The 15690-nt window shown below is 36.7% G+C and overlaps 1 protein-coding gene across 1 annotated transcript; it reads right to left on the bottom strand.

Annotated features, from left to right (window-relative positions):
• Window positions 1-308: 308 nt before the first annotated feature.
• LOC111627607 lies at window positions 309-1892 on the bottom strand. Its single transcript, XM_023371194.1, has one exon. The coding sequence runs from the start codon at window positions 1890-1892 to the stop codon at window positions 309-311; it is 1584 nt and encodes a 527-aa protein (XP_023226962.1).
• Window positions 1893-15690: the final 13798 nt, after the last annotated feature.

Below are 15690 nucleotides of genomic sequence, written 5' to 3'. Positions count from 1 at the left end.
TAGGATATAATAATATAAAGAAATAAAATTAAATTAAATATCAGGTACAATTAATTCAGTAAAAAATAATCAATTAATACAAAAAGTATTAGTTACAAGTACTTATTTACAATATATACATGCAATGACAAACAAGTTTACAGTCCAATACAAATTACGTCTTAGTAATATGGTACATTGACATAAATTTGAAGATACACAGGATGATTACGTCGATGAGATGATTGTCATCCAAAGCAACAAGCACAGAACGGCGTGAATAGGACAAGGTGAGGCCAGAGAAGACAAGGTGATTTTGGCAGAGGAGGCTAGGAGTAGGCATTGACCGTGGTTCGTAGAAAGTATTTAGTGATGAGTGTTAAGAAGGCATCATAAGTGTCCTCATAGTCAAAGATTCTCGTACAGTCAGTGGGCCATATTCCACCATGTGCCTCAATAGTGAGCTTAAGGTGAAGCCGCTCTGGTTCTAACATCAGGCAGTTGAAGAAGAAGTGTTGACTGCCGTTCTCAACACCGCACAGGGAGCAGTTAGGATTGGATGTGTTAGTGAACCTTGTAAGGTATGAGTTGAATCTGCCATGATTACTGAGGAATTGACTAGCATGATGGCAAGGTTTGTACCACCTGCTAAAAATAAAAGTCTCAATGAGAGGGATGAAATTATATGTAGTATGATGGTTAATATCATTCCAGTCCTGCTGCCAGGAAAGAATAAGATCCTTCCAAAGTAGGTTCTTGACTGTTTTAGAGGTTAGCTTAGTATAAGAGATAGGGAGATTGGTGTCATCTCCTGTGGATTTCGCCAGGGCATTGGCACGCTCATTACCAGGCAAGCCCTGGTGGGCTCGTGTCCAATAAATGAAATAGCGGTTGTTAGTGTTGTTGATGATGTCTTTTATTTCATTGGAGATGGGGTGACCAGTGGCACTTTGCAGCAGGGAGATGGATGAAGCACTATCCGAAATAATGGCCACAGTGTTGTTAGTGTAGTTGGTGACTGAGCAAGTCCCCGCCATTTTGATGGCAAACAACTCTGCTTGGAGTACAGAACAGTGTTTGCCCAGCCAGTAACTTCCAGAGACAATCTCGTTGCTATTGTGGAAGGCGACAAAACCGCTGTCCACCTTAAAATCTGCTTTTGAGCCATCTGTATAAATTTCGATGTTTGCATGCTCAGGCTGAGAGAAGGTGATTAAATTGGGTGTTGCCAGATGCCTGGTAAGAGCATAATCAATGCTGCTTTCGAAGTCACTGCTATTGATGTTATAGTTTTCTGTGTAAATGGTGTGGCCCCATTTGAAGTTCCAGAATGTTGCCTTAGAGATCAGAAGTTTATCTATGGGTGCCTGTTTGGCCAGAATCTGTAGGGAGGTATTGGGAGTTGTTGCATACCTTCTAGTAATGTGCATAAGTGCACTTTGAGCGGATATCACTTTACGTCTGTTGTGCACTTTGCGGACAGCCAATTCCCAGCTGCCGCACGCATATGATGTTATGGGCACAAAAATTTTATTGTAGATTGTTTCCATAGCTTCGGAGGCCAAGCCCCATCTACTCTTTGCAATACGGGCAAAGGCATTAAAGATTTTTCCGGTCTGCTCAGTGATGTAATCTATGTGCTCTTTCCAGAAGAGTCGATGGTCGAGAATTACTCCCAAGTACTTAATGGATTTTTCAGTAGTGACCGAGTGACCTCCCATTTTAATTGTGGGCACTCTGAGGTATAAGTTCTGTTTGCCTTGTTTGTTAAAGATGATACCTTTGGTTTTCCTTGCGTTAAATCTTAGTTTGTATTCTTCTCCCCAGTGTAAGATCTTATTCAGAGTATTGCTGCTGTTTTCCTCGAGCAGCACGAGAGCAGCCCCCAAGGAGCACAAGAGCATCATCGGCATATGTGACTATCTCGTACTGGCCGAAATCTTGTTCCAGAAAGTTGTTAAAAATGACATTCCAAAGGACCGGGCCACAGACAGAACCCTGTGGACAGCCACAGATGACTTTGTGATGGATAAGATGCTCACCACACTGTAGGGTGGCTGTTCTGTTATGGAGATAATCATAGAGAATTTTATAAACATTTGCAGGGCTTTCATAAACATTTTATAAACATTTCACTTAACTGTTGCAGGATTAAGGGCCACCAAGCACTGTCAAAAGCCTTGGCAATGTCTAGGCTTATGGCAAGTACATATTTGTAGCTATCGAGTAAATCATTGACCCTGCTTACAACCTTTTCAATAGCATCCTCTGATGACTTCTGTGGCCGAAAGCCAAACTGTGAACCATGTATAATGGAATTTGTCTCCAAATGCCACATTAGTCTGTTATTCATCAAGCGTTCCAAGACTTTGCCAAGGACTGGCAGGAGAGATATTGATAGACTTTCCTCTGAATTTCCTGGCTTCGGAACGGGGACAATCCTGGCATGTTTCCAGGTTTCAGCAAAAATACCATGTTTAAGACAGGCATTATATAGTTGAGTGAGTTGGCAGGGATCAAGGCTCCAGATGATTTTGGCCAGTTCTGGTGTAATATCGTCATGTCCTGGTGCTTTTTTATTTCGGAGGTTGTTAAAGGCATTGTTAATCTCATGAAGTTGAAAGACGAGGTTGTTTTCAGTGTGGATGTCTGCATTGGTTTGATGTCGAATCCTTTGATGAATTTCATTGTCATTTCCTCTGGATCCTCCAGGCAGAAGCTATCGATTTTTCTGTTTGCAGCTAGGAAAAAAATCTCCCCCCTTCTGTGTTAGAATAGAGAATTTGACTTTTCCTTAGCTTCCTGGTACACAGTCTTGTTATAAATCCCCATGGGTTTTTTGTGGCATTGGTGCAGTAATTTTCCCAGGACTTCTGTTTGGCTTTTGGATCCTAAAACATCACTGATGAGCAATTAACTGATTGCCCCTGGAAGTCGGCTTCTTATAGAAACAGCTTCCCTATCATCAAATGTCACTGCACACTACTGCTATTTTCCTAGTTTGCTCCCCCTCTATATCCTTGGCTTCTGTTAACCAAACATGAAGTATGATCCAATTGTTGTGAACATGCTTTCTCAAAATAGTTTAATTAATAAAATTGAGTATTTAAAAAATTTTCTTTGGTTAATATGAAAACAACTCTAAGTTCTTTACAAATAAAAAACAAACTGCTTTGCTGTAGTACATCCGTATTTACAAATTGTTCTCTAGCACTTTTGGACAACCAAACCCATTGTCAGGAGATGCACAAATCAATTAACCTAATAGCTGTCCCCTATGTCACACAACAAGATGTCACATCAACAACCATTGTTGTGTGAACTTGGGACAGCTGTTAATTCATTTACATGTCTACTGACAATGGACTTTGTTGTCCAAAATGCAAGAACATTGTAAATAAAGGTCAGTTTAAAATCTGTTTTTGTTTTTATTTTTATTTTTTTTTTGAAATTTTAAAACTGGAGTTTGAACTCATTTTATTCATTTCTAAAATATAGATATTTTCATTTTAATTATTTAAAATCATTCAGATTAGAATATAATCTGAAGATACATTTGCTTTTCTTATTTAAATTATTTTTTTACAAATATAAACATCCTTACTAAACCTGATACATTACAATAAACCAACAACTGCCCTATGATGTATATAGAAGAGCATATCATAGCTGTTGTCATACAGCATTTGTTGTTGGGGTAATTTGAATATTACTTATTATTATTAATTAATTAATTTCTGAAACTAGATAAGTAACTGAATGAAATAAGCATACTTTGAATAACTTCAAGGTGTGCTTTTTTCATTCAGACCTAATCATATAGCTCTTCACTAACTGATGAAGACCTATATTTGGAAAAAGGAAAGAAAATTTGATTTTTTGTGTATTTTTCTACAATACAATTAAGTAAGAGTTGAAAATTAATCTGACTCCATAGTTTTAAATAGTTATTTTTGGATATTTAAGGAATTCTAAGTGTCAGAAATCATTTAGAAAATCCTAAAAATTTGTGATGATTTTATATGTATATGTATTTTTTAAATACCAATGTGCCAAATATTTAATTTCTTTTTAACAATAGATTATTTAACATTATATAGAATATTAATTTATAAAGGTTTTGATTTTGGATCATCCATTTTCAGGAAGATTTATTCATATACAACAAAAGCGAAATACAAGAATAAATTTTTATTAGATTTTAAACTTCCTTTTTATATGAATGAATGAATTCCTTTTTAAAGTTAATGAAATAATGTTTTTTGCACATAATAGATCTATGTTTTTATGTATATGTTTTGAGCTCTCTCTCTCAACATCTGGCCTTTTTTTTTTTTTTTTTTTTTTTTGAGATTGGACCAATTAAGGGCCTTTTTGTAAATTTTTTATTGGTGTGGTGTGGTTACTACGGTGCATTGTTATTTAAGGGATCTAAAAGTTAACTGACTAATCAAACTAACTGAACTATCTTCTTTCTAGGTACAGTGGTACCTCAGGATACGAAATTAATCCGTTCCGAAACTAAGATCGTATCATGAAAATGTCGTAAGGTGGATCATCTTTTCCCATANGTCCTGGTGCTTTTTTATTTCGGAGGTTGTTAAAGGCATTGTCAATCTCATGAAGTTGAAAGTCGGGGTCGTTTTCAGTGTGGATGTCTGCATTGGTTTGATGTCGAATTCTTTGATGGATTTCATTGTCATTTTCCTCTAAATCCTGCAGGCAGAAGCTATCGATTTTTCTGTTCGCAGCTAGGAGAAAAACTTCCCCTGCTGTGTTAGAATAGAGAATTTGACTTTTCCTTAGCTTCCTGGTACCGAGTCTTGTTATAAATTCCCATGGGCTTTTTGTGGCATTGGCACAGTAATTTTCCCAAAACTTCTGTTTGGCTTTTTTGATTTCACTTTTGTATATGTTCAAATTGTGGTAATATTGCTGTTTGTTGTGATTTCGTTGGGGTTGCGTGTGGCAGTTCTGGTATTTCTTCCTTAAGTGAATATTGTTCTTTTTAAGATTTGTCAGATCAAAAGTCCACCACGGGACGGATTTACGTTTGTTAACATACTGGGGAATGTACATTTTGCAGGCTCTATTAATGATGTCGATATTATGTTCAATGCTGCGGCGGGCTTCATCACTATCATGGTTGCAGTCAACTAGGTTGGTGGAAAGAAATGCCTGTAGTTCATTCCAATTGGCGCGTTTCAGGTTGTATTTCGGTCGTGGTTGGGAGAGATTGTTGGGGGAGGCAACACCAATCTTGAAAAAAATAAATGCATGATCATCAATATTGTCATCCAGGATTTTCCAATCATTAATGTGTGGGTAACATTCCAAAGAACAGGCCATCACATCAATCCAGCTGTGACCCTGGCTTTATGTGATGGTAGGCGGGGATGAAGGGTTGTTAACAACGAGCAGGTTGTTGTGGGCATAGAACCCTTCAAGAAAGCGTCCACGATTGTCAAGACGCTCTCCCCCCAGGTAGGGGAGTGGGCGTTAGTGTCCCCAGCCAGAATAAAATAGACATCAATAAAGTGGTCCATAATGTTTTGTATATTGTTGAGCATATGCTCGATGTTTAGGTTCTTTGGGCAGTAGTAGTTTATCAAAATGTGTCTTTTGCTGTTAATAACTATCTCAGTACAACAGATATACTGTGTACTCAGTGCCTTGTGGTGGAGAAGAGATAGTCTGTTATTGATGACAATGGGGTAATCGGTAGTGCCGCTGAGTGGAGTGCAGGTGGACCGGATGCAGGCCGGTTTGTTATTTATACAGTAAGGCTCCTGACAGAAAATAAAATCGTATTTTGGCATGAGAGAGCTGAGGATGAAAGTAGCTGCAATGCTCCTTCCAGCATTATACTGCAGAAAACTAATATAGTTATTAGCATATTGTTCCATAGTCGGTTTGTTTTAGCAAGTTGTATTTGATACGCTGGTAGATGTGGCAGAAGCTATCCCGTGCATTATGGTCGGAGTTACTAACTTCTTCATGTTTACAGTTGATGCAAATTGGTTGTTTGTCTCTTTGGTTGCAATCTTTAAATACATGTTCACCCGTGCAGTGGCTACATGTTGCAGTGGTCTGGCTACAATTTTTAGTAGTGTGACCGAATCTGCAACAGCGATAGCACTGCAGGACGGGGCAGAAATCCGCCACGCGACACCTGGACCACTCCAGGTTTACCTTGCCCAGAATTAACAACTGCTTTCGCAGCTGGGGTGTGACCTCGATCACCCAATTGGTAAATGGTTTAGTTTTCTTTCCCATTGCGAATTTAGTATTTAATGCCCCTTTGAAGTCTTCCTCAGTGAAATTTTCAGATATTGTATCGTTCTGATTGTATAAGAGTTGTGGCAATTCTTCATGTGCGATCAGTGAAGGTACGGAGTATATTATGAGATTCGGTAGACGTTTCTTAGGTTTTTTAACAGCAATCTCCGAAATTTTATCCTCAATATAGTTTTGAAGTTTTTGGGCATCAGCTGCCTTCTTAAGCTCGAGAGCCAAGCCGCCGTTTCCTATATTACGTATTCGTTCAACTCCAATATTAAGTTCAGATGGTTTTACTTTGTCATAAATTAATTTTCTTAAGTTATTGCAACTCGTATCATCGCTATTGTGATACAAGAGCAAGACCTCAGGACTAGACATAGGTGTTCTTGGGATTTTTGCGTTGGTATTGGGATTGACGATCTTGCTGGATCGGAGAACAGTACTATAAGTGATGGGTGTTTCAGCAGGAGAGAAATTGCTGGGGTGGAGCTTTTCCATCTTCTCCTGTACACTCTTTTGGTTTTCTAAGATTTCCTGTATAGGACCATCAGTAATAAACTTTTCTAGTTTTCTAGAGAGCTCCTCAGTTTGCCCTTTTGGGGCTACATAGTTTAGCTGTTCAGCTATATTGTTGAAGTTTTTGCTGATCTTATCGCTAGTGTTGGTTAAGCCATCGATTTTGGTAATAATCTTTGTCAATTTTGGGTGAAGGTTAGAGGGATGATAATTGGATGAAGGATGGATTCTGGGAGGCAGCAAGACAGGCATAGATGGAGTTATGTCAGTGAGCAAGGACTCCTTGTGTCCAGGGGACATGGCTCCCTTACCAGTAGGAGTGCCCAAAGTAAGTGGAACACTCGAGACATTAGTCTTATCTGTAAGATTTTCCAATAGGCAGTTATCCTTCATAGTGGATTCTGCCAAGTCGATTATTTTTTGAATTTGATTATTTATGTATCTTGTGTGCGCTTCCGTGCTGAAACGCCCGTTACGGTTGTCAACAAAGTAATCTTTCACTTTGTCTGCAATTCTGTAGGCCTTGTCCAGGAACTCCGAGAGCTTGCTGGAATCCATGTTCATCAGGTATACGCAGTAGAGTTGCTATTACAAATAAAGGAGTATGGAACAGACGAAATCAACCGTCGCGAAAAGCCACAAGCCAAACAGCTAGCTCTCGCCGAGTGGCTAACACGACCACGTGGTGAACACAACCTTTGTCTATGGTGAATAAATTAAACTGAAAATTCTCGCGAACCGTTTAAAAGAATGAAACCAAATTTATACAACATTTTACAAATATCTAGGTCAATATAATAACGTAACGAAAGTAGCCTGGATCCAAACAGGGAGCACGAGCGGGGCCGAGAAAGGCCGAAAATAACGGGTGCTTATAATATAAAAAGTACCTTACCAATTTTTAAAATATTAACACTTTCAGAATCCTTAAGAGTTACTGAATACAAAGATATATAAAAATCCAGGATACAGCTAAAAATAACCAATTTATGATGATCGAAACACAGAGCCAAAATTACTATCACATACACAGACCGCGCGCAGCGACCTCTCTCTCATAATTCTCTACAAGTAGATTTCTTATATCATGAACAGCGTAATAAGTTTGTAAATTTCTATAAAAACTTTTTCAAGTTGTATTTGGCATCATATAAGCCACTACTTCCCTGAACATATATCGTTAGAACAGGCAAAACAAATTGGAATTGTTCTACTATTATATCATACAATAAGAGACACTACACTAATTAAAGTCAAAAATAATTACTTAGTGTTATTAAACATTCTCTGTATATTTTGAAATAGTTTAATTAGTTTATTTATGTTCGCTGTTAACCGTCGTCGTTCTTAAATGTTTTGCCATTCTCCAACCATATCCCATGTCTCAGTGCACGCGGTGAACGTGTGATGCAACGTGTTATACTTATAGTTCAAACGGTTCAAACGTCAAACGTGTACTTCTGTTTGGAGTACAAATTTAAAGTTGAATTTCGGCCGCAACCTCTGTATGATGGTACATGACATCTCATTAAACCTGAGACCAAATGTGCGCAACAAAAAAGCATTGTTGGGTGCCGGATTGATTTGTCTGTTAAGCTAAGCAATACCAAGAAAACTCACCTCGTAATTACGAAAGCCGAGAGTTAAAATGTTACAACTGGATGCGGGGATTTTAAAAGAACGGTGAGTGTCCTGTGATGTCCCAGACAGAAATTGAACTTTTATGTTTAGCAAAAACAACCAAGTTTTGTGTGTTGAGCGCAGTCAGATCGACTGCGGCAGAACGCTGCAATCGATCTTAAGTACTGGTTCGGAGCCGACTATATCTATATCTAATTATATAAAATATATCTATTTATATATTAAGACTATATCTATTTATATATATAAATGGACATGTATATTCCTATATTTCANCTATAATTTTTTGTTTATAGCATAGTTTATACGGATTACTCCCAAAAAATTATACGTGTTTTGGAAATGTTGAGTCGAATTAGTCTAGAATCGGTTAATTTTATAGAAGAAAACCTTTCGAACAGCCTTAGTCCGTAAAGTTCCCACCTATCGGGCTGCGATTGGATCATGTATTTAATCGTTCCTGTAATGTAAAATTCGATTAGCGTGGAACGTATCTAAGCGTTATAGGGGGGTCTACTGTATTTATATATCTTGTGTGCGCTTCCATGCTGAAATGCCCGTTACGGTTGTCAACAAAGTAATCTTTCACTTTGTTTGCAATTCTGTAGGCCTTGTCCAGGAACTCCAAGAGATTGCTGGAATGATTGCTGGAATCCATGTTGGTTGAAATACACCCAATTAAGACGCGACAAACCCAAACACAAGCGTAGAAACAGTAGTGTGACGATGCACTAGTTCAAGTAGACCGTGAATTAACTGACTAAACAGTTTGTGTCAATTATAGTTGCAAGCATGAAAGACAAAAAGACACCAAGTAAGAAACCATGTCCAACACACTAGTCCAAGTGCTTTGTCATGCTTGGTACAGAAGGAGGGATGACACACTATTCCAGCTGCATCCTGATGTGACTGTTTTGATGTTATACTGTGTAAATAAGGCTCAGGGGACTTACGCAGGGAGTCTTGCTCTGTAAGATGATGGAGGATGTCCAGGGCAGTGTTCATAGGCTGCAAATTTGATAATGATACTTAGTGATGGCAAATAGTGTCAACTGTTACTAAAGAACACCGCTGGTGCTGTGTACGGATTCCTATACTGGATGAAGCTGTGTCGAGTGGAGGCCAAGCTAACTTGGCCAGTGGCAGCACTGGCTTTCTGGCTAGTTTGTCAATACAAGCAAGCAATCTAGCTGGATGGGATGACTGGTCTGCTGATTAGCGGGTCACCCCAACTAACCAAAAACAGAAGGAACAGACATAACCTTGCAGGTGGGATGACAGGTACTTACATAACATGCAGTCTTAAACACTTGCATTCCAGACCTCACATCACAATTTCAAAAATGGCCGATGTTGCTATCTTCTTGCTTCCTTGTTGTTGAAGAAACCAAGATGGATGGCAGAAAAATCCAACACATTGCTAAATAAATTTAGCAAGAAAGTTAGGCTTAGCAATCCTTAAGCCTAATGCAACACCAAACCCTAAATTAAGCCTACTTTTCTATAGTTGAACACTGAAAACAACTCACTAGGCCTACTTTTAGGCTTACCTCACTAAACTTTGCTAAAACACTTCAAGAGCACTTCAAAACATGTCCTTACCCTACGAAGGCCCAACTCTAATCCGTTGTTGAAGGACAGGAGCACAAAACCCAGGAGAGGAGCACTATGAACCAAGAACTTCCCATCCTTGAAATGTGCAATTTTATAAGTTTTTCCCTTAAAGCCGCCCTTTTCATTGGTTGCAACTCGTGACCTGTTGACAATTCAAAACCAATCGGAGGGCATGGGAGAGTTCAGTTTCGCGACTAAATATGACTTCTCTCCAGCCATGTTTCCCTTGACTTTAGTCTTTTCTATTGTTTAAATAATTCAAAAAAACTTCCATTGTTTAATCGAGATCTTTAATTTCTCCCTTTTGAGTTGGAAAGGAGATTTTTTTTTTCTTGATTGATAGTTAATATTCGGATCACCACATTGACTTCCTCCAGGACCTCACACTTCTGTAATTTTCACATTTCTTTCTGTCCCCTTTTTTCGATATTGGGATTATAATACCTTTTCTTCATTCAGATGGTACTTATCTCTCCATGCTGCTTTCATAACCCTTGTTAGCCAACATATCCTGATGCACTGATGATATCCACTGTGACTTTGTCAGTTCCCACAGCTTTGGTGTTATATCATCCACTCTCTGTCTCTCCCCTTTGTCTGTTCTTCCATTATTTCTTCTGCCTCCTTAGGTGTCTTCCATTGTACATTTAATTGTGTTTGGAAATACTCCTTCCATCTCTTATGTCTTCCTCTTGTGTAATCGGTTTTCCATTTTCATTTTTGATTATATTTGTCATAACACTTTTTGTCCACTCTTCACTAAGCCATATGATTTTTTTTTATTCCCTCTCATGTCTTCTCACAATTCTTGAGTAAATTTGTTTCAATATTTCTTCTTTTCTTCTTGTACTATTTTTTAGCACCTGTTTTTGTTTTCCTGATACTAAGTCTTTTCTCATCTCCCTTGTACCCTCCTTTTCACTCTTTCTATGCATTTTTTTCTTTTCCTTTACATGTACTGTACCTTAACCCTTGTGTTTCACCATAACATTGCCCACTTAACATAACATATAATTCCTTAAATATTGCTCACTCTTTCTCTACTTCTTTTATTTCAGAGTTTGGAATTTGAATTGAGAGTTCAGTCTGAAACTTGTTTCATTTCTGGTTCCTTTAACTTCCAAACTTTTATTTTCTTTTCTTTTTTATATTTGCCATTGCTCCAACACTAAACCATGCAATGTCTAATCAAAAGCTTCATTTGGATCTGCTGTCACATCCGAAAGGTCTCTGTGGCTCTGCTTTTCAATCAGGAAGTAATCAATCATAGTCTTGTGTTTTTTATCCCACCCATGTCAAGTTATCTTTTGTGAATTCTTCTTCCTAAACCAAGTGTTTCCAACTAGTATCCAATTTCATTCACAGAAATGAATCAATAATTTTCTTCCTTATTTCTTGCCATATCAAAATGGGCCCATAATTTCTTCTGGTCCATTTCTCTCCTTCCCTACCTGTGCATTTAGTTCACCCATAATTATGACTTTCTTGTCTTTCATGACTTTCTCTATTTTCCTTAGAAACTTTTCCAACAATTCTTCCTGGTTGCCTGTTTGTGGGGCATAAACCTAGATAAATCATAAATTTCTCTCTCAAATTTCACTCATATTTTTATTATTCTATCACTGATGTTTCTCACTTTTATTATTCTATCATTGATGTTTCTCACTGATGTTTCACATTTCTTGAATGTCTTTTCTAATAATGACTCCTATGCCATTTTTCATCATTTTGTTCATTCCGAAATAGCTTATACCCTCTCTTAGGTCTTCTACTTCCATCCACTTTGTTTCACTGAGTCCCAATATAGCAATGTCTTTTATCTATCTTGCTCTCCACCAGATCTTCAACTTTTCCTGTGAGTGTCAGGATAATGACTGTGCCAATCTTTAATGTTTTCCTGTTTCTTCTTGCTTTTTTTGTTGTTTTGCCATCTGTCACTGTTTCTCCCAGTTGGAAGGTTGAGGTTGAATTGATCCTGGTAATTATTTTTTATAGCACTCCCAAAGTGAAAAATACTACGCATTTCCTGTGGGGTACATCCTAGCATAGGCCTTGGTCCACTTTGAATATTCATGAAGGCTATATTCTAATGAGGTTGTCACACTCAGACATTTTTCTCTTCTTGCTAATTCTTTTTTCTTTGGAGTTCTTTCTTTCAGATGAGTTGCTGCTCAGAAAGGTGCAGAGCACCATCTACCCTTGGTTTGAAGTTAAGAGTTTTCCTTCTTCTTCTCCAATTAAGACAATTTTGTATTCCAACGTTTTGACTTAAGTCTAACTTTAAATATGCATTAATTAAAACTTTACTTTCTACATGAATTTTCTGATTCCTTTTGAACAGTGGTTCTCAACTGGGGGTACATGTACCCCTAGGGGTACGAGCATAAATCGAAGGGGTACATATAACTTTCATTATAAAATGGCATATGTTAATCAATTTGCTGTAAATTATTAACATAAGGAACAAGAAACAATAAAAACTTGCTTTAAAATATCCCAGTGTGAACACCGATTTCCCTTTTAACAGTCTAAACAACTTGTTTATCCACTTGATTTGCTTTTCTATTTGTGTTGCTAGTGCCAAGTGAACCTGTAGTCTAGTAAAATTATGATTTAGCCGAGCATTAATTTTAGAATAGAAAAAAAAAATTATTTTTTTTTCTATAATTATTGATTGAAAAGATTGGGGCTTTTTGTGTTTTTACTGGACTACTGGTATTAGGAATAATGAGGCCTGGATCATACCCTCATCATGCAGTGCGTGTCACTGCATGCGTGCATTACTTGATATTTAGCAAATTTAGATGTTATGTTTGTTACTCTACTATGCATATGTAGCTAGAACTATTTCTAAGACTAACAGCACAAAACCTTTCTCACTAATTTCTAGCCTTATTAACTGGAGTACAAACGTTTTCGGCCTTCTTAATAGGCCTTCCTCGGGTACACTGTGGAGCGTCGGTTAGAAGAAGTTTAAATGCTGCCAATGTTTACCCAGGTGTCGTCTTACCCGTGACGTCTTCGTCGATGATAGGTATACGATACCGAGGGAGANCATTAAACGCAATGTTTCCTCTTATCAGCCCCAATTTTGCCTTTGGTCACCGTTCAATACCCTGCCTCTATCATAGATCTATTCATCGCGCCAGAAGGGGGCGTTATTGCTTACTTTGAGAAACGCTGAGCTAAAATAAAAGTCAATGTGTTAGAAATATTCAAGTTGTGACCTTCAATAAAAAATATATAAAATGTCAACATTTTATATATATTCCGTCGAATTTTTATATATAGAATTTGTCTGCCGTCGCCCCTCTATATTTCCTTAACGCCCCCCAATTTTCTTTGAGCCTTCTACTGCCCCCCTGAAAGCCTCCAGCGCCCACAAGGGGGCGTTATTGCCCACTTTGAGAAACGCTGGGGTACATCAACAAAAAAGGTTGAGAACCACTGCTTTTGAATATTTGTTTAATTTAATTAAAATACAAACAAAATAATTGAATAAAATAACGGTAGGAGTCTGAAGCCCTCTATTACAAGGGAAAGCTATTCATTACAAATTAATGAATGTTGATTGTAATTAATTATTTTGTTTAGATCAGTATAAGCATTTAGTAGTTAAAATTTTACAAATGGAGATTTGTGTATATGTTACTGTGAAAGACCGAAATTGAGACTGTCAATATTCTCCAGTGAATGTCAACACACACAAAATACTTTGGTGAAAGACCAAATATTTGGTTATATTATTATAAATTTGAACAATCGCCGGTGTATGTCGACAAGCACAGATACACTTTGGTGGAGGTCAAAACAACACCTGAGAAGCCGATACCGACAGAGAGGCGACAGTCTGTCACCAAATCCTTTGTGGATAGCCGGAGGTAGGACAAAGTTGTACCTCTTTTCCTGACAGTGATTTGGTGGAATCCCTCCACTTTGTCACTGGATGGCATTTTTGTTCTTTTGATCCTGTGAGGTGGGGATCGGTTTGTCAGGTCGAGTGACGAAGAATGAGAGTGGTCATCGGTAAGGCATTGGCGATATCCGAATAAAAGACACCATTAACAGATCAGTTCGTAATCACATAATAATGTAATCAGTTCATAATTTGTAAAGAAAAGTTACTTTCCATAGATGAGATTTCTTCTCAAGAAATATCGCTGAGAGAAGCAGCTGCAGCTAATTCGAAAAGTGGAGGGCAACGCTGTCATTGCAAAAAGAAGTGTTCCACGAATAAATGCAGTTGTAAAAGCAAGGAACTCTTGTGCAATTTATTTTTATAACATTTTAAGTTGTTGCAACAAATAAGATTGTATAACATTAATCACATAATTTATGTGTAAGTTTATTATTGTATTATTTTCTTTGATGATTTAGAATGTACTGTTTGTTTTAGATTCAACAGTTTATTTAAATGTGCTGTTGCTTAAACTTTCTCTTATTTTGACACATTAAAAAATTGCATTTTTGTCTTAAAACGTAATAAAAATATTTTTATTCAACATTCACCATTAGTGCATGGTAAATATCGACATTTGCCAGTGTAAGTGAGAAATAATGATATTTAGCAAATATTTCGTACATACACGAAATGATTGTTTGAATGTTGACATTCGCCAGATATCGATCATTCACAGTAACATATATACCAAAATTACCTGAAACAAAATAATGAAATTCAGGTTGAAACTTTTGCCTTATCCTTCCTATTCTGCTGAATTATCTCTGTCAGATCACATTTTTTCATCTTTTTATAATCATGTGTGTGGAAAACAATTTACAAATCACACATCTATAAAAGGAAAAAAACCTCAATTTTTAAGGCTAAAAATGAAATTTTCAAACTACCCTCCTATTGTGAAAGTGTAATTAAATGTAAAGATGAATATTTTGATAAATAAAATTTTAAAGTAAAGAAGAAATTTTTTTTATAAAAATTAAAAAAAAAACAATACAATAACCAATACATTAGAGCAATTTAACCTCAGAAATCCAATTAATGCATCACATCTGTATTTATTAGTTGTATATTTATTAAAATTCTCTGTCCCATTTTTGAATTTATTCATGATATCAGTATTTGAACGAATTTGAAGCAAAATGATAAATGGATTTTTGTTATTTGATTTTTTCACTGTAAAAAGTTTAAGCTGTTGTACTTTTTCTTCCAGTTTTTACGTTTGCTGTTATATAAATAATGCATATTATAGAAAGAGGTTTTTTATGACACTGCTGAATGGATATATTTTTATTAAAATGTGTTTTTGATCCACAAAAAGTTTTTATTTGGAAGTTATTATTAATAATAGAACATAGTCTTATTGATAAATTAATGTGTTTTTCATCAGATCATTAGCTGATCATATATAACCTATTAACTTAAATTTTTTATTATTTAACCCATTTGCACACTGACTCTTCTTATTGTTTAAAATACCTATATTGTAAATTTATAGTCATTTTTATTGTATGCCTTCTGTAAATATAAATTGTTGATTTTCTGCATCACATTGCACATGTGAAATTCAAATTCAAAGTAATTTTTTTCCAAAAGCTTTGTTCATTTTATACATGATGTTTTGAAGTGAATCCCTCTTGATTATCGTCATAGTGACAGTTGTTTTTAGCATGCAAGTGTTTCAAGTTTTTGCAATGTGG

This window comes from Centruroides sculpturatus, unplaced genomic scaffold (assembly GCF_000671375.1).
Source record: "Centruroides sculpturatus isolate CEXI.00-Female unplaced genomic scaffold, Cexi_2.0 scaffold357, whole genome shotgun sequence".
NCBI classification, from domain to species: domain Eukaryota; kingdom Metazoa; phylum Arthropoda; class Arachnida; order Scorpiones; family Buthidae; genus Centruroides; species Centruroides sculpturatus.
This window is presented reverse-complemented; position numbering and strand designations above follow the sequence as displayed.